The sequence below is a fragment of the Patagioenas fasciata genome, chromosome 15, assembly GCF_037038585.1.
Source record: "Patagioenas fasciata isolate bPatFas1 chromosome 15, bPatFas1.hap1, whole genome shotgun sequence".
Lineage (NCBI taxonomy): Eukaryota > Metazoa > Chordata > Aves > Columbiformes > Columbidae > Patagioenas > Patagioenas fasciata.
The window spans coordinates 17,459,312-17,479,052 of record NC_092534.1 but is presented as its reverse complement, the minus strand read 5'-3'; the positions used below and the strand labels follow the sequence as shown (position 1 = coordinate 17,479,052).

At 43.3% G+C, this 19,741-nt stretch overlaps 1 protein-coding gene and 1 long non-coding RNA gene across 2 annotated transcripts in view; one reads left to right on the top strand and one right to left on the bottom strand.

Annotated features, from left to right (window-relative positions):
• The window catches only part of LOC139829142 (uncharacterized), a 40,898-nt gene that overhangs the window by 526 nt on the left and 20,631 nt on the right, over positions 1 to 19,741 (top strand). Inside the window, exon 2 of the long non-coding RNA XR_011741448.1 lies at positions 13,346 to 13,451. This is a non-coding gene — a long non-coding RNA (uncharacterized lncRNA). The remainder of the gene's footprint in view (positions 1 to 13,345; positions 13,452 to 19,741) is intronic.
• LOC136108822 (parvalbumin, thymic CPV3) lies at positions 6,945 to 10,427 on the bottom strand. The gene is made up of 5 exons (XM_065850968.2): positions 10,357 to 10,427; positions 9,711 to 9,778; positions 9,226 to 9,358; positions 8,681 to 8,790; positions 6,945 to 7,186 (listed from the first exon to the last, which is right to left on the bottom strand). Exons 2-5 carry the CDS (start codon positions 9,769 to 9,771, stop codon positions 7,161 to 7,163), a joined length of 330 nt encoding a protein of 109 aa, XP_065707040.1. The 5' UTR covers positions 9,772 to 9,778; positions 10,357 to 10,427; the 3' UTR covers positions 6,945 to 7,160.

Sequence of the window (19,741 nt, the reverse complement as noted above, 5' to 3'; positions counted from 1 at the left end):
TGGCATTTAACTAACAAAATACTCAAGGAGCTTTTCTGTTACTTTTCAATTCCAATTTTAATCAAAATTCAGTGTGAACTGAATTGTAAATACAACCAGCAACACGGTAGGAGGTAGATCCCTTTGCTTCTCTATAGGAGTGTGAAGTTTAGGAATCTGAATAAACTGAAGGTACATAATTGCTTAAACAAACACCCTGGTAAGGTATAAAAGATGCAATAGAACATCTCGTTCCACCAGGTCATTTAGAAAAACGTACCACTAAGCTTTCTTGAAGTTGTGCCAGATTAAATCTGAAAGAAAACAGTATTTATTGAGTTTTTAATTTTCACTTCTGTTGTTACTTCAGTTCCTGTCATCACTCTCAGTGCTGGTCGTGGGGTGTGGGCAGCCCCTCGGGAGCCCCGTTCAGTGCTGCAGGAGCGCTGTGAGGAGCCAAGATTGCTGTAGGACTGCAGTCGTTTAATATTTAATGTCTGTACTCCAAAAGAGTGATGTAAGCGAGAGAGATGGCCACTGCCTCCCCGGGCTGGCAGAGCGGGGATGCAGCTCCGTCTGATCCCTCCTGCCATGGCCGAAAACCCGGCTGCTACCGACCCCAGGGGCGGCGTGGAGGGGACAGCTGCCTCCTGTGGGGACAATGTGGAGGGGACAATGTGGAGGGGACAGCTGCCTCCTGTGGGGACAGCGTGGAGGGGACAATGTGGAGGGGACAGCTGCCTCCTGTGGGGACAGCGTGGAGGGGACAACGTGGAGGGGACAGCTGCCTCCTGTGGGGACAATGTGGAGGGGACAATGTGGAGGGGACAGCTGCCTCCTGTGGGGACAGCGTGGAGGGGACAATGTGGAGGGAACAGCTGGCTCCTGTGGGGACAGCGTGGAGGGGACAACGTGAAGGGGACAGCTGCCTCCTGTGGGGACAATGTGGAGGGGACAATGTGGAGGGGACAGCTGCCTCCTGTGGGGACAGCGTGGAGGGGACAACGTGGAGGGGACAGCTGCCTCCTGTGGGGACAATGTGGAGGGGACAGCTGGCTCCTGTGAGGGAGGAGACGCTCAAATGAAGGAGCTGCTGCTTCTGAGGGAGGGAGGCACAAAATGGAGGGAGCTATGTTCTGTGAGACACAAAATAGGGGGGGCTGTCTCTCGTGATGAGGCACAAAATTGAAGGAATTGTCTTCTCTGAGGGAGGTGAGGCACAAAATGGAGGGAACTGCGTCCTGTGAGGTGTGAAGTAGAGGAGGCACAAAATGAAGGGGCTGCTTCCTGTGAGGGAGGGACAAAATGGAGGAAGCTGCCTGTTGTGAGGCACAAAATGGAAGGAGCTGCTTCTTGTGAGGGAGGGGAGGCACAAAGTGGAGGTGCTGGCCGTGAGGTGCAGTGAGCCAGCTGGGCAGCCATGCTGAGGCCCTCTCAGGCCACTGCAACATGGAGTTTGAATGTGTGAATTCCTGTGGATGTAGTGTGTGTGCAGACTCCATTTCCATGGGTACTGAGCTCATCACCGCCTTGGGTGTCACCTTGCCTGCCTGCACACGTGGGTTTGACCCAAACCCCTCTACAGCCGAGCAGCTCCAGGTGGGAGCAACACATCGGGCTGAGCTGTAGCAGCAGACAGAACATTTCCAGTCAGTGCAGCCAGGCCTCAGACTGCTGTAGGAAACGTTTCCAAAGCTGCGGAGAGAACCCGGCTTGTGATTTAATGCAGGCGTTCTCGAGAGAGCCCCTGGTGGAAGGTGGCTCTGCCTCTGGCCAGCACAAGCAGCAGGAGGGGGAAGGTGCCGCGGTGCTGAGCTCCGCAGGGTTTCTTTCCCTCAGCAAGGATCAGGCCAAATGTGTCAGGGTGAGGCATCCAAATACAGCAATTCTTGTTTCCTCCCCTGCAGCTGTCTGTGAGTTAAAATTCAGCAGTGTGCGCAGGTCAGCCCTTTGGAGTTGCGGTCTGTCTGTCTGTCTGTCTGAAGGCTGCACCACAGGTGAGCCAATTTCTGGGAGCATCCAGTCAGGATTGAATAGGTCCAAGGAAAAAAGCAGAGCTGCCCCTCTCGCTTGCACTGTCCTATGGGGGCACGGGGTGGTGATCAGGTCTGCAGGTCGGAGGGGAAGTTAATTCTCTTCACTACTCACTTAATGCAAAACATGGACTTTCTTAAAGTTGGTGATATTGACAGTCAAGTTAATTAATTTCTTACCAGAGAAATGATAAAGCTGCAGTGACTGTGGATTCGGGCTTGTGTTGGATTGAACCTTTAGAGGTGTGTTTGTTCAGGACTTAACACAATGGAGATCGTGGGCTGTGACCAGCGTGCCTACTTACCGTGTAACACAAATGCTGTTGTTGCAAGGGGTGTATTGGGGCATATATGGTTGGTCAGTGGATACTGACTGTAGCTGGTGATTGCTAAGGAAGGTGTCTCTCTGCCAAACTTTCCCTAGGGAGGGAATTAATGTATGTGTAGTGGTCACTAGACTATAATTCTGCTTAGTGCAACCTCATCTCTGACTTGGTTTCAGTTTTGGTGGAAGTATTTGTGACAATCTACAAAGAGTAAGTGATAACGGATTCAATTAAATTATTACATTTCTAATGTACAAATTAACAGGGCAGGAAGAAACTTCGATTGTGGTTCCAATTTCATCCCATCTTCTTAATTGTGTGTGCAGTAACACCACACCTTGACATTTGCAAAGTGGCATCAGATCACCCTGAGTTTGAAATGTGATTCCTAGCCCATGATTATGTAAAATTAAACTGCTGCATAAGTACCCTGGGAATTTGACAGGACAACCCCTCCATCAAGAGACAAATATTTAACAACTTTATCAGTGATTTCTAGTGTATTAAAAAAATATGTATGAATAAGAAACAGTATCTTCGGCATTGTGTGGTCATAGTTTTTGATTTGTTGAGCCTATTTGTGGGTACTGTATTGAGCATTTTGATCAACTACATAGTAGCAGACTTAACAAAAAGGGACACTATAAATCACTCTGAGCGTTAGAGCTGACAGCTGTAAATAAATAGAGCTGACAGCTCAAATAGCTGTTCCATTGACAGTACGCAGTCTCAATGTGTTAACAAATGTGCAGACTCAGCAGTTTGGGATTAGTTTAGCAAATAAATTACAAAATAGAGCTGTGATCCAGCAAAAAGCACAATGCCTGTGTATCCCTTTGTTAATACCCTAGCAGGCCCGTGTAGCTGCGTGTGAAAGCGCTGCAGCGAGAGTCCTGCTCAGGTGTTGCCGTCTCCCCGGAGCTCTGCTTTGCGTGGTGTGGAGGAGCGTGGGCAGCTGGGTGCCGTGGTGAGTGGAGACGGTCCCGTGATGGAGAGGTTGCTTTCAGAATCGGATATTCCATAAAGGTAGTAACCTTACGCTCGTCACTGAATAGCAATAAAAAACTACTTTCATGTGAAACTTGAGGTGTTTAAATGTTTTGATTGGTTTAATGTGTTTAACAGGAATTCCTAGCTGGAATTCGAGCCTGGGTCTGTAGTGCATCTGAAAGAAAGGCTGGGAAGAGAGGGTGAGGAAGGGACAAGACAGTTAAAAGGATTTCAGCTCTGAAGATGAATGATAGTAATATGTTAATTATTTCCCCGCTGGTCATAGCAAGAAATGAGAGAATTTAATTAATAATTAAGTCATAGTTTGACATATTTAAGGTGTGGTGGGTTTTATGCTCAGAGATCGAATAAAGCCGATGTTCTTTTATATTTTAGTTATTCACAGACAGGTTAACATAGCACAAGATGTAACGGGGTACATAATGTGAATGTGAAATGGGACTGTGGAGACCTGTATTTTAACAGAATCGCAAGTATTCTGGTATTTTCTAAAAATGTATTTTTATAGTGGTTGTGTGCAGTAAATCATGTTAGTATACAACATACAAGCGTGTTGCAATTTTTGTTTCCATCCGTAAGCATCGTTGTCAGTAATAGCTGATTTCTGAATGCTGCCTCTCATGTCAAATTTTTGTAGAGAATAAAGTCTCTATTTCTATCCCATTCATTAAATATATGATTATAGAAAGTGGCTGCTCATTCCCTGTATCCACATGTTAAGTGATGGTTAAATATGGTAAATATCTTTAGTTTTTCCGTCCTTATCAGTCAATAAAGCCTTGCCCAAGAGCTTTCTCAATTACAAGTCCTTACTTGAAACTGTGGGAATCCTGCATAGCATGGCTCCCGCGGGACACTTACTGACGTGTTTTGGTTTGGGCCACGGAGCAGGCGGTACCTCTGTCGGTGAGTAAGCCCGTCTAAGTTATCACTAGCACATGTTGTGCAGGAGTATTCGAAGTGCAGGTCAAGGATTCTGGGGAAATGAGAAGTTGTTCTACCTTTAGAAATTTCTTCTACTTCAGAAATCCTACAAGTCACCAAGTTCTCCTTTACGTAAAACGTTCTCCCACAGAGAACAGTAATCTACTGGAGGAGCTGCTGTTCTGTGCAGGTTTTTTAAGGTATTTTTTCCTGATGGAAGTGCATGGAAAGGTTCCTTTAACTGCAGTACTTTGAATGTTAGAGAGATCTCAGAGTGTCTCAAGTAGAGTAAGCGGGTTGTATTTTTTCTGTTTGGTGCGGCAGCACACAACCTGTTTGGATAATAGGCTATAAACGAACAATTGAGACGTGCTTTGAATTAGTAATGATGAGTAAGATTTTTCTAAAGCCTTGACATACAAACTAGTGAAAGGGATATGTGCCAGGCCAAGAAGTGTTTCCCTGTTCTTTTTGTTCCCCACCTCCTGATTGGGCCTAAGTACATATTATAGTTCCCATGTTTTACAGGAACTTCATGTGCAAACAGCCGTGATGTATTCTTCTTTTTGGGAAATGAAGAAGGTTCCAGTTTCACTCGCAAATTTGTTGTGGGCCAGGGCACTGCACCGATCTTCTGTGCGCCCGCTGTGTGGGCTGCTCCAGCCCGTGTTGTCCCTCGGTGCAGCACAACAGAATGTGTACTCTGCCCCTGGGTTTCTGTGTTTAGGTCCGTGGTGCAAAGGCTGAGATGTTGAAAGGAGCTGGAGCTCAGAGTGCAACAGCAACTGGAAGATTCTTTATTTTACATGCATTCGCCTGCCTGATGTAATATGATTAGTCAGGGTCAGGACACTTCATTGTCGGTGAAATGGAGAGCGATTTGAAATCTGAATTTGTCCAAGACCCTTCTGTCGTCAGACTTGTTTCTTTGCCAAGAGCACGCTTTTCTCCTTGTGCCTGTCCTGTGACATCCACCCATGAGAATCTCCACGGGTCAGGTCCTCAGCTTGTGTAAACCTCACTAGCTCTGTTGAAGTCATTGATACTCTAGTGATGGTGGGCATGTTTCTTAAAGTTAAGGAATAGTATTAAAATTCAGGGTTCATTTTTTATCAGTTCGTATTATTTTTGCACAACGAAAGGAAAAATGTGATGACCATGTTAAATTCTCAGGTGTGCTGAGTGTACCAGCTTACAAACAACTTGTACACCCATTAAGCTGCTTGAAAACATTTTGAAATGGGACAAAAATTCTATTTTCAATCAGCACCTCTTATAGATTAATATAGACCTTTTTTTGAAAAAAGGTGGTAGATGTTTCTGGGCTGCTTCTCCAGTACTTGGCTCCCAAAAGAGTAGATGGCTGCAGAGGAGGCACGGAGCTGGGTACTCAGGGCTGAACCATTAGAGAATTCGTATTGGTGCGGCTGTCTAGCGTGTCCTGGAGGATGGCACTCCATGAGCTTTTTTCACAGCGAGTAAAGTAGAAATTCAATTTATTTACCTTCTTTTGCTTTGATGATGAGGCTAACAGGAATGTTTCAATTGCTGTTTTGTTAGATTTGCAAAGGACAGGTTAGGAGAGAGAAAGGGCCTGACCTACCGAAGCGCTAGCAACGTGGAGCCTGTGACTTTGTTGCTCTGAAAGATAAATGGCCCTTCTTGTAAGCACATGCAGGTTCTTTAGCCTCTTCCCCAGCAATAGCTGGTTCTCTCATAAACAATTCAGTGTTGGGTTTGGTGTTTTTTTGCACAATTACCATTATTTATAGAGGCTTTTGAAAAGAAAAAAAGGCAGCTAATTTTGAATGTAGTCATTTGCAAAAAAGGAAGAAATGCATTGAAACTGCAGTGACCAAACCATTCACTTTGCTGAAAAGGCTTCTGTTGTGTTCAGTGACTCCTACGAGCCGCATGTGTGTGAACTGTAGTATATGGCACTTGTTAATGTTGAGAAAGGACGTGAATAAATGCTCCATCATAGTATTTGTATTGTTTGTTCACAACAAGACATTTCTTCAGCACCCACAGAGGTGGATGCTTTTGTGAAGGACATTTCAATAGGGCATAGTGTGAAAAAACAGGTAGAGTACATTGGAGCTTTCTGAACATGCATTTCTGCAAATTCTGCCTCCACACTTTTAGCCCTTCCTATCGAGAAAGATGGAAAATAATACCAAGGAGACATCTTTTGCTTCCCCTCTGCTTTTTAAAGCCTCACAGTCGTCTGAAACCTCAAGTCCACAAAGGCTTTCCCTTTAATGCTTTCTGCAGGAAGGCACGTGGTTTTTACTTGTGCTCTGCATTGGCTGCTGTAAAGGAGCAGTTTGAAACTGCACCAGTCTCGTGCAGAACCCACTGCTTAAGCAAAAATGTAGGACTGCTTCTCACTTGGAAGCCAGTGCAAGATTTTATCCTCACCCTCCTCACGACTGTATCTGAGCTACAAGTCTGACGCAAATCTGGGGGATTTGAGGAACTTCAGGCTTAGTCCAGAAGGCCTGGTGTAACCAGAACTCCCACTGATACCAAAAGGTGTTCCATATATGAAGGTCTGATAAGATCAAGATCTTGGAGGGATTAACACTTCTGGTTTAAGAATTCACACATTTCAGTTTAGCAGTCAGAAAAACAGACACAAGCTACTGTATATGATTATTTTTTATTGGAAATTTTTAAGGGAAGTGTCTGCTAAAGTAGAACTTAGAACATGGTAAATGGTCCACACAATGAAAAAAAACCATTAATCAGTGTTTCATTATGTTGCTAAGGCAATGAACAAATAACAGACACTGTCAAGGTAAATAAGGGACTCCTGATTTTCAAGGTTTTGGAGCATCTTGTGCAGATTCATCCCAATTCTATCTTGTTTGGTCCTTTTGAACCTCTAAGACTGCACGAGTTCCTGGAATTCTGTGAAAGAGAAGAAAATGCTTACAGTAGAAATATTAAAATGAAAGGATTAGGAGTAAAGGATCAGTGGCTTATCAAGAGATTTAGGATAGGAACGAAGAGAAAACAATTACCCGATAGATGACCAGAGGGGAAGAAACACGTATGGAAGAAAGACATTGTCTAAACTTCTAAACAACACGTGGGAAGGCAGTGTTTTGCTGACATTTATAAGGAATACTAAAATGTTCATGGTAGTTTTAGCCTCTCTCTGCATAATACTGATCTTGGGCAAAAATAATGGAATGGCTAATAAGGAATTTGAGTAAGAACTAGTGAAGAACTGAAGAATGAGAAATGAGTTCATGTGTCTTCTTAGCTGTTGGTAATGCTTCAGCGGTGGAGAAGTGTTGATTTAGAGCACAGTCTAAAGCCAAAACTGTTGTGCACTTCCACTTGGTGTGATACTGAAGTGTTGTACAATAAAATACTGTTGTTTGGAAGATCTTGTAAATGTTTGGCACTGTGAGTTGAGTATCTGATCAGTCCAGTCCCTGGACAGCTGTATTAGTATATAGATTGCTTCATAAATCATGTGTGTTTATTCTGGCGCGTTTCCTAAGGAACTGGGTTTAATTCCTTCCAAAGAAAGAAGCAGTTCTGTCCTCGCAGCGCAGCGAGCCGGGGAATCCGCGCCCCAGCACATTCCGCGCGTGCCGTTCCCCAGGCCGCTGTCGTGCCTGCCCGGGCAGCTTGCCGCTCTCACGGGCCGCTTGCCGTTGGCTGCGAGCCTTTGCGTGTGTGCTTGCCGTTCAGAGTGGGACACGGGAGTACAGAATGCTGAGGTCGCGAGGGTTCTGCACTGAGCAGCCATTAAATCACACTCGCTTTTCCGTGGTGTGAACGCAATATGCTGCTTCCTAAACCAGCCGCTCCTTCCTATCCTGTCCTTAACCCGCCACTGGAGATAAATAAGCGTCCATCCCCCTGCACAGAGCCGGCTGTGGGGCCTCCCGTCGTGGTCCTGAGCTGCGTGCCGCTAGCTCTTGTGTGTGGTGAATGATTTCACTGACTAGTGGAACTTCTGTTGGAGGCGACTGCTGGAGAAGAGCTGATGTTAGTGCTGGTGATGCTCCTGTATGAGCTGGTTCCTGTGTCCTCAGTTTTACATTTGTGTATTACGAGTGGTGCTAGCACTGCTTCACATTGGTGTTAAGTGAGTGGAGAAATAAGGGGCGGCTACTTTCAAAACAACTGGAAATTTGTGAGTGGAATGAGAAGGTTCCCCAGGACAGCCTGCGTGGGTTTTATTTACTTGCTCGTGCATAAGGAGTTGCAGAGATCAACGTGTTAGATCAGGGGCCGTTTCTGCCCTTAAACAGGTTGCTACTGCAAGGGTTTCAGTAAAATCACTGGGAGTACATCACTGTGCTGACAGTATGAAAGGAAGGAGAATCACACATGGTTTACAACACATCCTGAGCAGCCTTATTCTATATATAAATAAATGAATACCTTCAGCCCCGATTTTACCATCCCCATCGTGATCTGCAGCTGCCAAGAAGGTCTTGGTTTCTGAGCTGGTTAACACTCTGGCTCCACACTCAAACCTCTGAAGGAAATACCTAGAAAGAAAATAACTTGGGTTATGATTTTCACAGAATATTATTCTTTTATGCTGCCGGTATAAACTGGTCTCTTTCTATGAATAAATTATTTACCACATGAGCCAGTCCTCCGAACACTGCTTTGTTTGACAAGCTAAATCTTAGTCGTATACATTTCTGCTTTCTAAGTCCAGCCCTGAGACAATGGATTCTGCCCACTGCCAAAATTCAGTCCCAGGAAGTTATTTTCCTCTCTACTGAGCACTGAAGGTGGTCATTCACTGATGTGTTTTTCTTTGTGGGGATTATCTGCTTCTACACATCTTTGACAGTCTGCCGAAGGTTCTATCAATGCTTAGCGTAACCTGTGCTCTCCTTTAGAGAACAGCCTGGAAAGAAAAAAGGTGCTGTTTTTTGAGTAGCCTCTGAATAGTGAACACTGAAAATCCTTACTTGAGCTCGTCTTCCTCAATAAAGCCACTTTGGTCGTTGTCGAGAATGCGGAAGATGTCCTTGAGCTGGCTGCTGCTCTTTTTAGACATGCCGCTGATCTGAAAGAATTTTTTGGGACTAAAGGAATCTGGAGCTGAAAATAAATTAATAAATAGATTAACCCCAGACCATTATTTTCACTGTTCGTAAATGGTCTGAGGATGCTGCTTTGATACATTTTAATTGTTCTAAACATGAGATGAAGCCTGTCAAAGCATGGATTTTACTGTGCTGTACCATACTGTCCTAAACATAAAAACATCACATGGGGATAAGTGACAAACTGACAATAAACCAGTCATGAACAATACACGTGACAGCTAAGTAAAGAGATGGCAGAAATCTGTTTGCAGTATGCACTTACTAAGTATTCCCTTGGGACTGAATTAAAGCTGCTGTGTGCTACACAAAGGAATAGGGTTTTAGGGTTTTAGTTGTTTCCTCACCTTGGCAGTCCCGCAGAGCAGCAGCAATATCAGAGGGGCTTAGGATGTCTGTGAGGCTCATTTTAGACCTGTGCAAGACAGTATGTTAACAACAGATTTGTGAAATGCAAATGCACGCTTCAACAAATGATTATTCTGTGGCTAACAAGACTTCCAATGGCAGATGAATCTGATTGATTAAACCAACATCACCGCTATTCTGAAAAAAGTGAGAGGATTTACTACATTGCTTCCTTAAAAAAAGCCATGCTGAAATAATACTTTTTGATGAGATGGATTACATAAATTATGTTGCAAGTTGATTATTTGGGGTTTTTTTATAATTTACCTGCATCCTATTTAAGTACAGCACATTTTAAAACTCTGTGTAACCATTAAGCAAATACCTTCTACTCGAATGCATGGCATCTGGCACTACAAATAACAGTATATGCAGTGGAAAAAAGAAGTCAAGAGATTCATTCCTGTTTTCTCCCCCAACAGCTCTGAAGAATGAAAAAGAAACCTGGTACTTATCCAAATAAGGTCCATCCATATGTCATTCCAGCAATTAAAATCGTAGTCTTAGAAGAATGGTTATCGTACTTACTGCTGGTGCAGCTCTGCACAGTAATTTCATTTAACGAACCTCAAGTCAGCCGCTCACCTTTATAGTTTTCTCAGCTAGGTAAAGGCAAAATAGCTGAGGAGATACCGGGCCAAATAGTAATGTTGGCTCTGGCTTGCGAGTCTGGCTTATAAAGGATTCAAAAGGTGACAATAACCACTACTTAGGTTACTGTTTCATGGATCAAATGTTTGATTTGAGTCCTAGCTCAAATTTCTTCCTTAACTAATTAAACCTTTCTATTTATATCCTAAGATAATATGGACAAGAAGAGGTTTTTTAATAAATCTATTATGCTTGCACTTAATTAAGTACAGGTCTGCCATCCAAACGTAGCCTTTCAGTCTCCAGGTGTGCTCAAGATTGTCAGTTAACCTCTGGACCTCGAAGGCGCTCACTGCAGGTTGGCTCCAGCAGTCAAACCCTTATGAAAAGAAACTAGTTTGGTTTCCCCAAGTGTTTTGATCCTTTGGAATGTATAAAGGAAGCTGGAGAGAAAAGATCAGAGGTGACGATAGGAAAGCATGCTGTAATTTGGGGTGATGTTTCTGCATTAAGCTTCACTTCATATTTCCTGACCATTTCCCAAATTACGGTGTTGTCCCTGATCGGTGCCTTTGGTGACAGCAAAGCGTTGAAACTGGGTAAAGCTGAATAAGCTCATCTGGTTGTTTCTGTTCCTTGGAAGATTATGTATAATCAAGTGGCCCATGTGCTAGTCTATTTTGAATACTGTAAATTACATGAAAACAATGATAGGCTTCCTTGAGGTTGTAAGCATCTGGCTTTGCTAGCGTGGAGATAGATTTATATGCATCTTACAGCACACACTCTCATAACCTGCTTCCTTAGTATGAAATGAAAATGGCAGGTATAAATAAGTGGGGGGTTATTGTATATTTAAATAGCATTAGTTTTGGAAAAACACACTAGAGAAAATTGGGAACAGCAGATATGAGGTTCCTTCTCAGACAAAAATCTATTTCCATCTTTTCGGTGGTTATGTGAACAAAACAGAAGACCAATAAAAAACACATGTATTTTGGTTAGAGTTTACTGGATAACAATCCATTACGGCATCTAAAGTAATGCTCTCCTAATACACGAGCATTGTTCTGGTTTTTAATGAATGGAAATAGCATAGTATGCTGAACAAGTAATATTTTTTGTGGTAGCAAAAGTTATGAATTATGCTGTGGAGTAGACCAGTAGTAGTGTATCTAAGCCTGGGTGTAAGTGGTACTACACATTCATACTGCTTTCGCTCTGAGATCTGCATGAAGTTGTGATCTATCAGATGGTGGCAGTAGGAATGAAGCGCATCCTGTGGTTTCTACAAATGAATCCTGTAATAGCTTTCATCCTTGTAGGTACCTTTTTGCCCTCCGTTGTGAATTTTCTCCTTGATGATCTTCTCAAGTTGATATGAGTTTCAACAGAAGGCTTTTTACTGATTCCTCTTGACATTTTCACTGCAAAAATGTTTCTGGAGAAGAGAATTCTTCTTAGACCTCTGCAATAGTGCCCTAGATGTTACTTTATAGGGGCTTCCTTTATTTCTGCTTGCGCCCACGTGCTGCTCGTTGAGCTGCTTGCTTTGTTTACATTTTTTACTTGCCGTGCAACAGTAATTATTAAAAGCTAATGAGAACAAGGAAAATGATGAGATAAAGGTGAGCATGTTATACTCAAACTCAAAATATGTCTGCAACTACTTCAGGCATTGTATTAAAATATAAGCACCAAACGCTTAAAGAATGGCGTCTGGTTACCCCATACACTCTGCCACGGCACACACAGTGCTGAACTACTTTTACGTGTATTCAACAATAGTAAAGTAGCCAGAATTAGTATTATATTAAAATATCTCGAAAGTGGGTTAATTGCTGCAAGAAGTTCGCTATTATTGCTTATGAAGGGATCTTTTAATGTTTGAAATTCAACACTGACAACGAAGTGAGGCTAATCCTGGCGGAAAGATGGTTTACAAAAGCCTAAAAGAGCTGAATTTCAGAATCAAGTTGATGTCACTGTATATTGATACAGGTGGAAATCTAAGGTTACTGGGGTTTATTTATTTATGAATGACACTTCATCTGAAGTACAGGTTTCCCTCTGCTGCAATTAGAATGACATAATCAGGGATGAGTATATTATATAAAGGGATGTTTTAATTAGATAATCTATTTTACGGCTAAATTACCTGCCTGTTTTCCTTATTTCCGGGGTATGTGTTAGCTTAGGTGAGTGTTATCATTTTAGAGGTTCAAAAACTGATATCTATAAAAGAAATTTTCTAAAAGATATGCAGGCAATGTAGTGCTATAAAGAAAATACCTAATAATTCCAGTAGAACAGCTGCTAAGTAATGGGCAGTTAACAACAGTGCAAACTCTGGGAACAGAGTCTGAGTTATCGCAGTTTCCAGAACGTTCAACGTTTGTTCCTGTGACTTCAGATGCAGAAGAAGCATCAGCAGTTGTCTCCGGAGAGATCAGAGGAGAGGTGTTAACCTGAGACCTCTGCAGCAGTGTGAAGAGATGAAAGAGATGCTGTAGCAGCTGCTCCAAAACCCACACAACTCTGTCTTTCAACCCTGGTTGTGCTGGGGCCGGAGGAATTGTGTGGTGATGGTGGGCAACAGATTCTGCCTTTGTAATGACTTTGGAAGTAACTGAAACAGGGACTCGGTAACCTGTGAGGTTGATCATTAATGTCGATGTCTTAATGGTGATGGCAGAGAATTTTAGTGTGAATATAGCTATAATAATTGAAAAGGCCCTTTACAACAAAACAAGGTATATCCCACTGCTTCAAGTTGTCTCTTAAGGCACATGCTTTAATCATATAGAAATCATTACAGAATCTGATTTGAATGGTTGCTTGGGCCATAGTCTTTTGTCATGTTTAACAGAGACATTTAAGAACATGGTTTAGTATTTGACTTGTTTGGTACTGTGCATTATTGCCATGAAGGATGCAATCCAGGCCTCGGAAGCCTCAGTGACAAAGGTTTCTTTCCCCGCAGCAAGTAGAGGACATGGCCCAGAGCCCCGAGCAGAGATCTGCACCGTAGAACCCAGGATACGAGATCCATCCTGCAGCGCTCTGGGTGCGGAGCTCAGCAAAGACAGGTACTTCTCTCAGGAGGTGCATCTGATGTGTTCTCCCCAGTTTAAATGTCCTTATTATTCTGTGTAAATGAGACTGATTTCTGTTTGAAAATGAGAGCAGAATAGGCTAACACAACTGATTAATAGTGTAACTAATTCATAGAGATTTTTCTGATCAGAACACTTTTTCACTTCAAAAGCTGTCCTAGAAGCACTCTGCTAGAATTTAATACAGTGTTTGTCTTTAACTGCACTTGCAAGCGCTTCTGTGACTCAGTAACACAATTTTCTGACTCTGACCCTAAGCATAATTGTCCAAGAGGTTTCTGTCTGCTGTCAGCAGTATAGACAGTGTCAGGTGGAGTGATCTTTACAAGTCGAAATTGTCCAGGTTTTCTCTGTATTTTAAGAATAAGTGTGTCCTAAGGTTGGAAGCTGTGAAACAGTCTGGATGCTGCATTTGTGACGTGTCAATGTCCAGCGGTACTATAGTGTTCCCAAAGGCTTTTTGCACATGGCTGTTTCACTGTGACCCACAGTGCAAGAAGCCGCAGTAAAATAAAGCAAGTAACACTGAAGACGATCCCAGCTCTTTCTGTGTTCGCTGCCTGTCCTCACAGATGTCAGTGGGATTTCTGCCATTACTTTCAGCAGTTGGAGCATGTATAACCCTTAGTGAGGTATAAAGTAGAAATACCCTATAATTAGAGTTAGCCTTATCATACATAGTCCTCAAATGTCACTTAACAGAAATGGCCTTTTATTCCAGGGGAGCATTCTTGAAAGCTTCCCATGGAATCCCTCTCAAGTGAGCCCTGAGCGAGCTGAAGTTTCCAAAATCTGAACGCTAGGTGTTCTCAGTAGTGTTGAGCACGCGCAGCGGGATCCCGGGCCCCACAACAGCGTGGCCGCTGCAGCCCGGGCTGTCGCTGGCAGGTGTTGCCGCGCGGGTTTCTCGGCTGCGAGCAGCCGGTGCAGCGGTGCCTCTCTGCGGGTTGCGCGCGCCCGCTTGCCTGAGGAAGCCGTGCTCTGCGTGTCCAGCAGCGGGGCGGGAGGCACAAATGTCTGGGTAGTTGAAGTCACCCATCAGAACCAGGTTCTGAGAGAACAAGGAAGTAAGTGTGCTCTTGTAGACAGAAAACACTGTTTTCTCCACCCATCTGTTTAGTGGTAATAGTGAAGGAAGGAAAGGTCTAAAAACGTCTCTAGTCACAAGCTCTTCTTAACTTTCTGGAGAGATCGCTGGAGCTGATATCAGACTTACCTTGTCATTAATTTTTTACTGTTCTTAATGGAATGGCAAGTGGTGAAATTGTCTTAGATTTGTAGATCTAGCAGGGTAATCAATGTGGGACTAAGTGTGGTTAAATAAAGGAGCTGACTGCTAACTCCGAAGTTATCTGAGCTGTCTGTGCCTATCTCACTTAGCTGTAAATACTGGTATGGTGCTCGAGTATCTTCCAGCAACCCATATTACATGGTAAAAATACAAAACAGACTATCAGCTGAGATACATAGCATTTGCTGACCATAATAAGAGCTTTTAGCCCTGCAATCCGACTGCAGTTACTAATTTATCAGAATTTCCTTTGTTTATTGCTCTCCTGACATGATATGGAAATCACAAATGTGGATTTGTTTGATGGATAATTCTTTTTTTCACTATTAAGGAAAATTCTACAATATTAAGGCCTGATTCATTCGTTAGAGTTACTGGAAATATATTTTGGCTAATGTATAAGACCTGAACACATTATTGAGTATTCATTAAAGTCCTGTAGGTTGCTTTAATTTGTGTAACATCATGATTTCCCCAGTGTTGTACTGATGTTTCCTTCCTTCTCCATAATGTCGTATCATAAATGTGTTATGCGTCAGAACCACTATACCGTTAGCAGATAATTTTGATTTTTGATCTGCAACTATTGAAACATCTTCTTAAATAGCTCCAGCAGATAGGGTACAAGACAGCCACAGAGCTTTTTACAAGATCACTGCCCAAGAACACACTCTGTAAGAGTTCTGGTTTTTAGAAAAGAATACATAGGGTGCAAAGTGGACCCAACAACAGGTATTTATTCCCCAGCTGCAAATCAGCACCACAGGCTTTCTTGAGACCTCCATCCTGCTCCCGAGAGCTAAGGTGCAGGGTCCCCTCCTTTGGAAAACAAGATGGAATTGGCATTCTGTGTTCAGGGATAAGTTGACCTGGGAAAACTGTGTCATCAGCGGACGTGGCCGAGTGGGGAGCTGGAATTGTTCTGACTGGGACTAACTCAGGCAGGTGGAACTGTTTTGACTTCTCGTAAGCGGGACGATAGTGCCATCAGCTGGGCAGCACGGTGAGTGATTCCTTGCAGAATTTTGCATGTCTTGCTCTTTCAGCGATCTGGATACATCTTGGATCCACTTGATCTTGTATAAAAAATGACAGCTTAATTAATGCTAGGTCCTGCCGTTTAATTAGTGTATGAAACGTAATCAGCTGTATAAAGAATGACATAAACACGTGTGGAGCATTACATACACCTAATGATTAAATACCACTTACACCAGTTACCATGACCACGTTTTACACCTGGACATTTTATTAATTCCAGTTTTTTTACAACAGGTGCTGGCTATTTATGCAAATATTGAAAATTTAATAGCCCACACAGATGCTTTTATTTTCTCTTGCTCTTCATATTTTTACTAGAATCTTGAATGCCCCAAATTCAGATGGCAAACTGGGTTCCAGTTCGGATGAGCAGGATGGATTCCAGTTCAGTCCCCCAGTGATATAAAGACCTTTTGCTTCAAACCTCGGGGAGCGGGGTTTAAGTAGTGCCTGCTCAGGTGTTTTCCAGTGATGTGGAATCACTTGCCAGCAACTGTTTGTGATCTTTCAGGATACCAAATGTGTAAATAAATGGTAGGCTTGCAGTAAGAAAGATGGTTTATGGCACAGGTATCTTGTCTTTATCTTGACTGCTTGTTAAGAGTTGAGCAGGGCTCAAAAAATAAATAGAAGAATAATAAAATGGGACATTTGAAAATCTCACAGTCAAAAAAAATACTTTCTTAATTTTTAGAGTTAAAATGGGGAACTAGTGATACTTTCTCTGATAATCATTCCTTAAAGGCAACACATTGTGTACTCATAGTATTAGATACTTAAGAGATCCGAAGTGTCGCATTTTAAGTGTCGCATTGTAGCTCAATAGTAAAAACCACTGGAATTTTATACATACGCCAGTTTAGGTTCCAGTCCTGAAAAGCTCTCTGTAGATGAAGAGGGACTGACCACCTGTAGCCAAGGGCAGACTATAGGCCGGCTCCTGTGCTAAATCCGCTCTGCAGTGCAGAGCAGATCTGGGCACCTCGAAAGCGGATCCATAACATCCAACGTATGGAGCAGGGCAGCTGCCGAGAGCTGTTGCCGAGTCTCACAGGTAGATAGGACTCTGTGCAATAAACGCAGTCGTACCATCTGCTCCAGTTTTCTGTCCCCACCGCTGTCACCTGCTGCCAGGACCGCCTTGGCCTCAGCATCAGCCAGACAAATGGGTGAGACATGCGCGGTGCTGGAAGCGTGCAGAGTTTGGTATTGGTCCTGGGTGTAAAATGTCAAGCCTGGGTCAACTCTTGAGGCTCATTCAAAAGCTCTTTGTAAATAGTTTTTAATTAAATGGCAAAATTTCCTCCAACTTCAGTGAGAATAAGGGTGAGGAAGGAAGGGAATGTTGCATCACAGCCTGTAAAAATCCTTGATGACATTTTGGTTTCATTGAATTAAAAAGGTAAAATTAAAACTGACTCCCCAGTGGCAGGATTCATCTTCCCTCCGGTGTTATCTTCTTTTCTTCTATGATATGGACTCTTAAGAGTGGCAAGAATTATGCTAACCTTATGTTTTAACTTCAAAGTCAGATGACTATGATCTGGAAGGTGGAATTTGTGTGATAGAAAGAAAGATGAGAGAGAAACAGTCCTTTGAATTCAGTCCATTGAAAAACCTTCCAATAATAAAAAGCAAACTCTAGCAGAACTGCTATTTTTACCTTCACAGTCTGTCAGTTATCCCTACAGGAAAGCGGTGTTTTCAGGGCTATCGGTGCGTTCTCCTTGGGATCAGCCTTTCCTTCGTTACTCATCTTGCAGCTCCTGCAGCACGAGCAGGTGCACATGCCTGTGCACACACGTGTGAGCGTCTCTCATCCAAAGAGACAGAAGGAGAGGGAGTATTTCTGATCTTGTCCTGCATTTTTAGACAAAAAGCCTGTTGGTAACTCATTATTAATTTAATTACTTCAGTTCATCTTCCTCAATAAAGCCACTCCTGTCCTGGTAAGGATTCCAAAGACTCTGAGCTGGCCTTTGGACTTGGAGCTGAGAACCACTTTGACAGAAAAGGTTTTGTAATCAAATGAGTCAGCAGCTGAAACAAGCAGGAAGATACCAAGAAAACTCATTAAAGATCTGGGAAAAACAAACAAGCCAACAAAACAACTTTGTGTCAAAAAGCAGCAAACTGATTTTCAGTACAGGGACAGTCATTACAAACCCCAGCCAACAATCTTTGATTTTCCTGAGTTTATTTCAGATTAATGGGATTTTTTTCATCAGTGATCTCTCAAACCTAGGAAGATAAATATTGACTGTGGTTTTCATCATGCAGGAACATACATTTGTAAATAGATACTTCACTCAAACATGAATTCACAGAACTTGATGATTAAATTGTGCTTGTATTGAAATCAGCAGGGGTTTTATTATTATTCTCTGGAAAAAACAAACCACAGGATTTCAGCCTCTGGATTTTTTCCCACTCGAAATTGCTACGATGTCCAAGGGATGGTGAGTACGTGTACCGTGGCTGGCAAGGATTAAAGCTTGCACCCGTCCCATGGTCTTGGCTCCTTTATCTCCAGAATCGGAGGATTGTGTCAGAGTTACCGAACATTGAAGAACCAGTCCTTGTGAGGAGAGCACGCTCGTGGGTCGCAGTTTGGAGCCTTCTGTGGCTGAGCAGAGGTTGCCGCTGGGGGCACCGAGCCCGGTGGAGCCCAGCCCGGTGAGCATGGGGCGTCCTGAGCCCGGCACGAGGAGCGGTGTTTAAAACAGAGTCTGCTCTACCCGGTCAGCCGAAGACTGGAATATAAACAGACAGGATTGAGAACTCAGTGACAGTTCCGGAGACCTTGCTTTGGGGATGATTAGGAAGAACGGGTCATTTCATCTGTCTGACATTCATCTGTGTTTATTTCTGTGCTGGCTAACTGTTACAGGCTGTTGGGGACGCATTGCAAGTGCAGGATCGGTTTGTTCTGGAAGCCTAGCAGTTAGAGCAGAAAGTGTCTAGGAAATACCAGCTGATTAACCGTCTAGTTGTGATGAAACTGATGTGATTCCCTTTGAGTCAGATATTTGCATATTCTAGTTTGACATAAATTCCCCTTTGAACTTAGGGTCAATAACAGCTTTGTGTCTGCAGGGGAAGGCGTCATCTAGGGGCGCCTTATTTTCATATTGTAACCAGTGTGGTAATTGTTTTTCTTTCCTGAAGCTCGATGTACCAGATCTCTGATCTTGTTGTTTACAGGAGCGTAAGAGGTGCTGATGAGCACATCAGAAGCTACAGAGCAGCTATATCTCAGCTTCGGTGCAGAGAGCGTACCAGGCGGGCCGTACCAATGCAATGGTGTCTCTCTCTGTGCCCGCCAGCAAAACTAATATGGAAATTAAGTTTCATAAAAGGCGAACACTTCAAATTAGTTCACATTCTAGGCATCCACTTATTAAAATATTTTCAAATATATGAACGACTAAGCATGAAAATGTTAGGTACATGTCAGTTCAGGGATTCAAGCAAGATGTATCTATTTCGGTAACTCGTTCCGGGAAATCAATCCAGCCTTGGCCCCCTCTGCGCACACTGTTTGTGTGAAGAGCTCCGGGCGTCTCTGATGATGCTGCAGCGCGGATTTTCCACTTGGGCTGGCTGTGAACTCGAAGAAACTCGAGCGGTCTGTGTGTGCAGTGAGTGTTCTGACATCCCCCTGCCCTTTCTGTGCTCTCCTACTGCTCTTGTTAGAAGATGAGTGTGGGATTTCAAACAGTTGGAGAGCCGAAACTGAATCTGAAGTTTACAAATGGCTCCAGGTTGGGATTTCCAAAGGAGCGTGAAGTTAGGAGGCAGCCACCTTCCGCTAAATACCAGGAGATTTTATCTTGTGCACGATTCTGCTTCTTTATCAGGACAACCAAGTGCTTGAGTTTAATAGAGGTGATGGAATCAGTGGCTAGAGCAATAGGCTGGGGTTGGGATA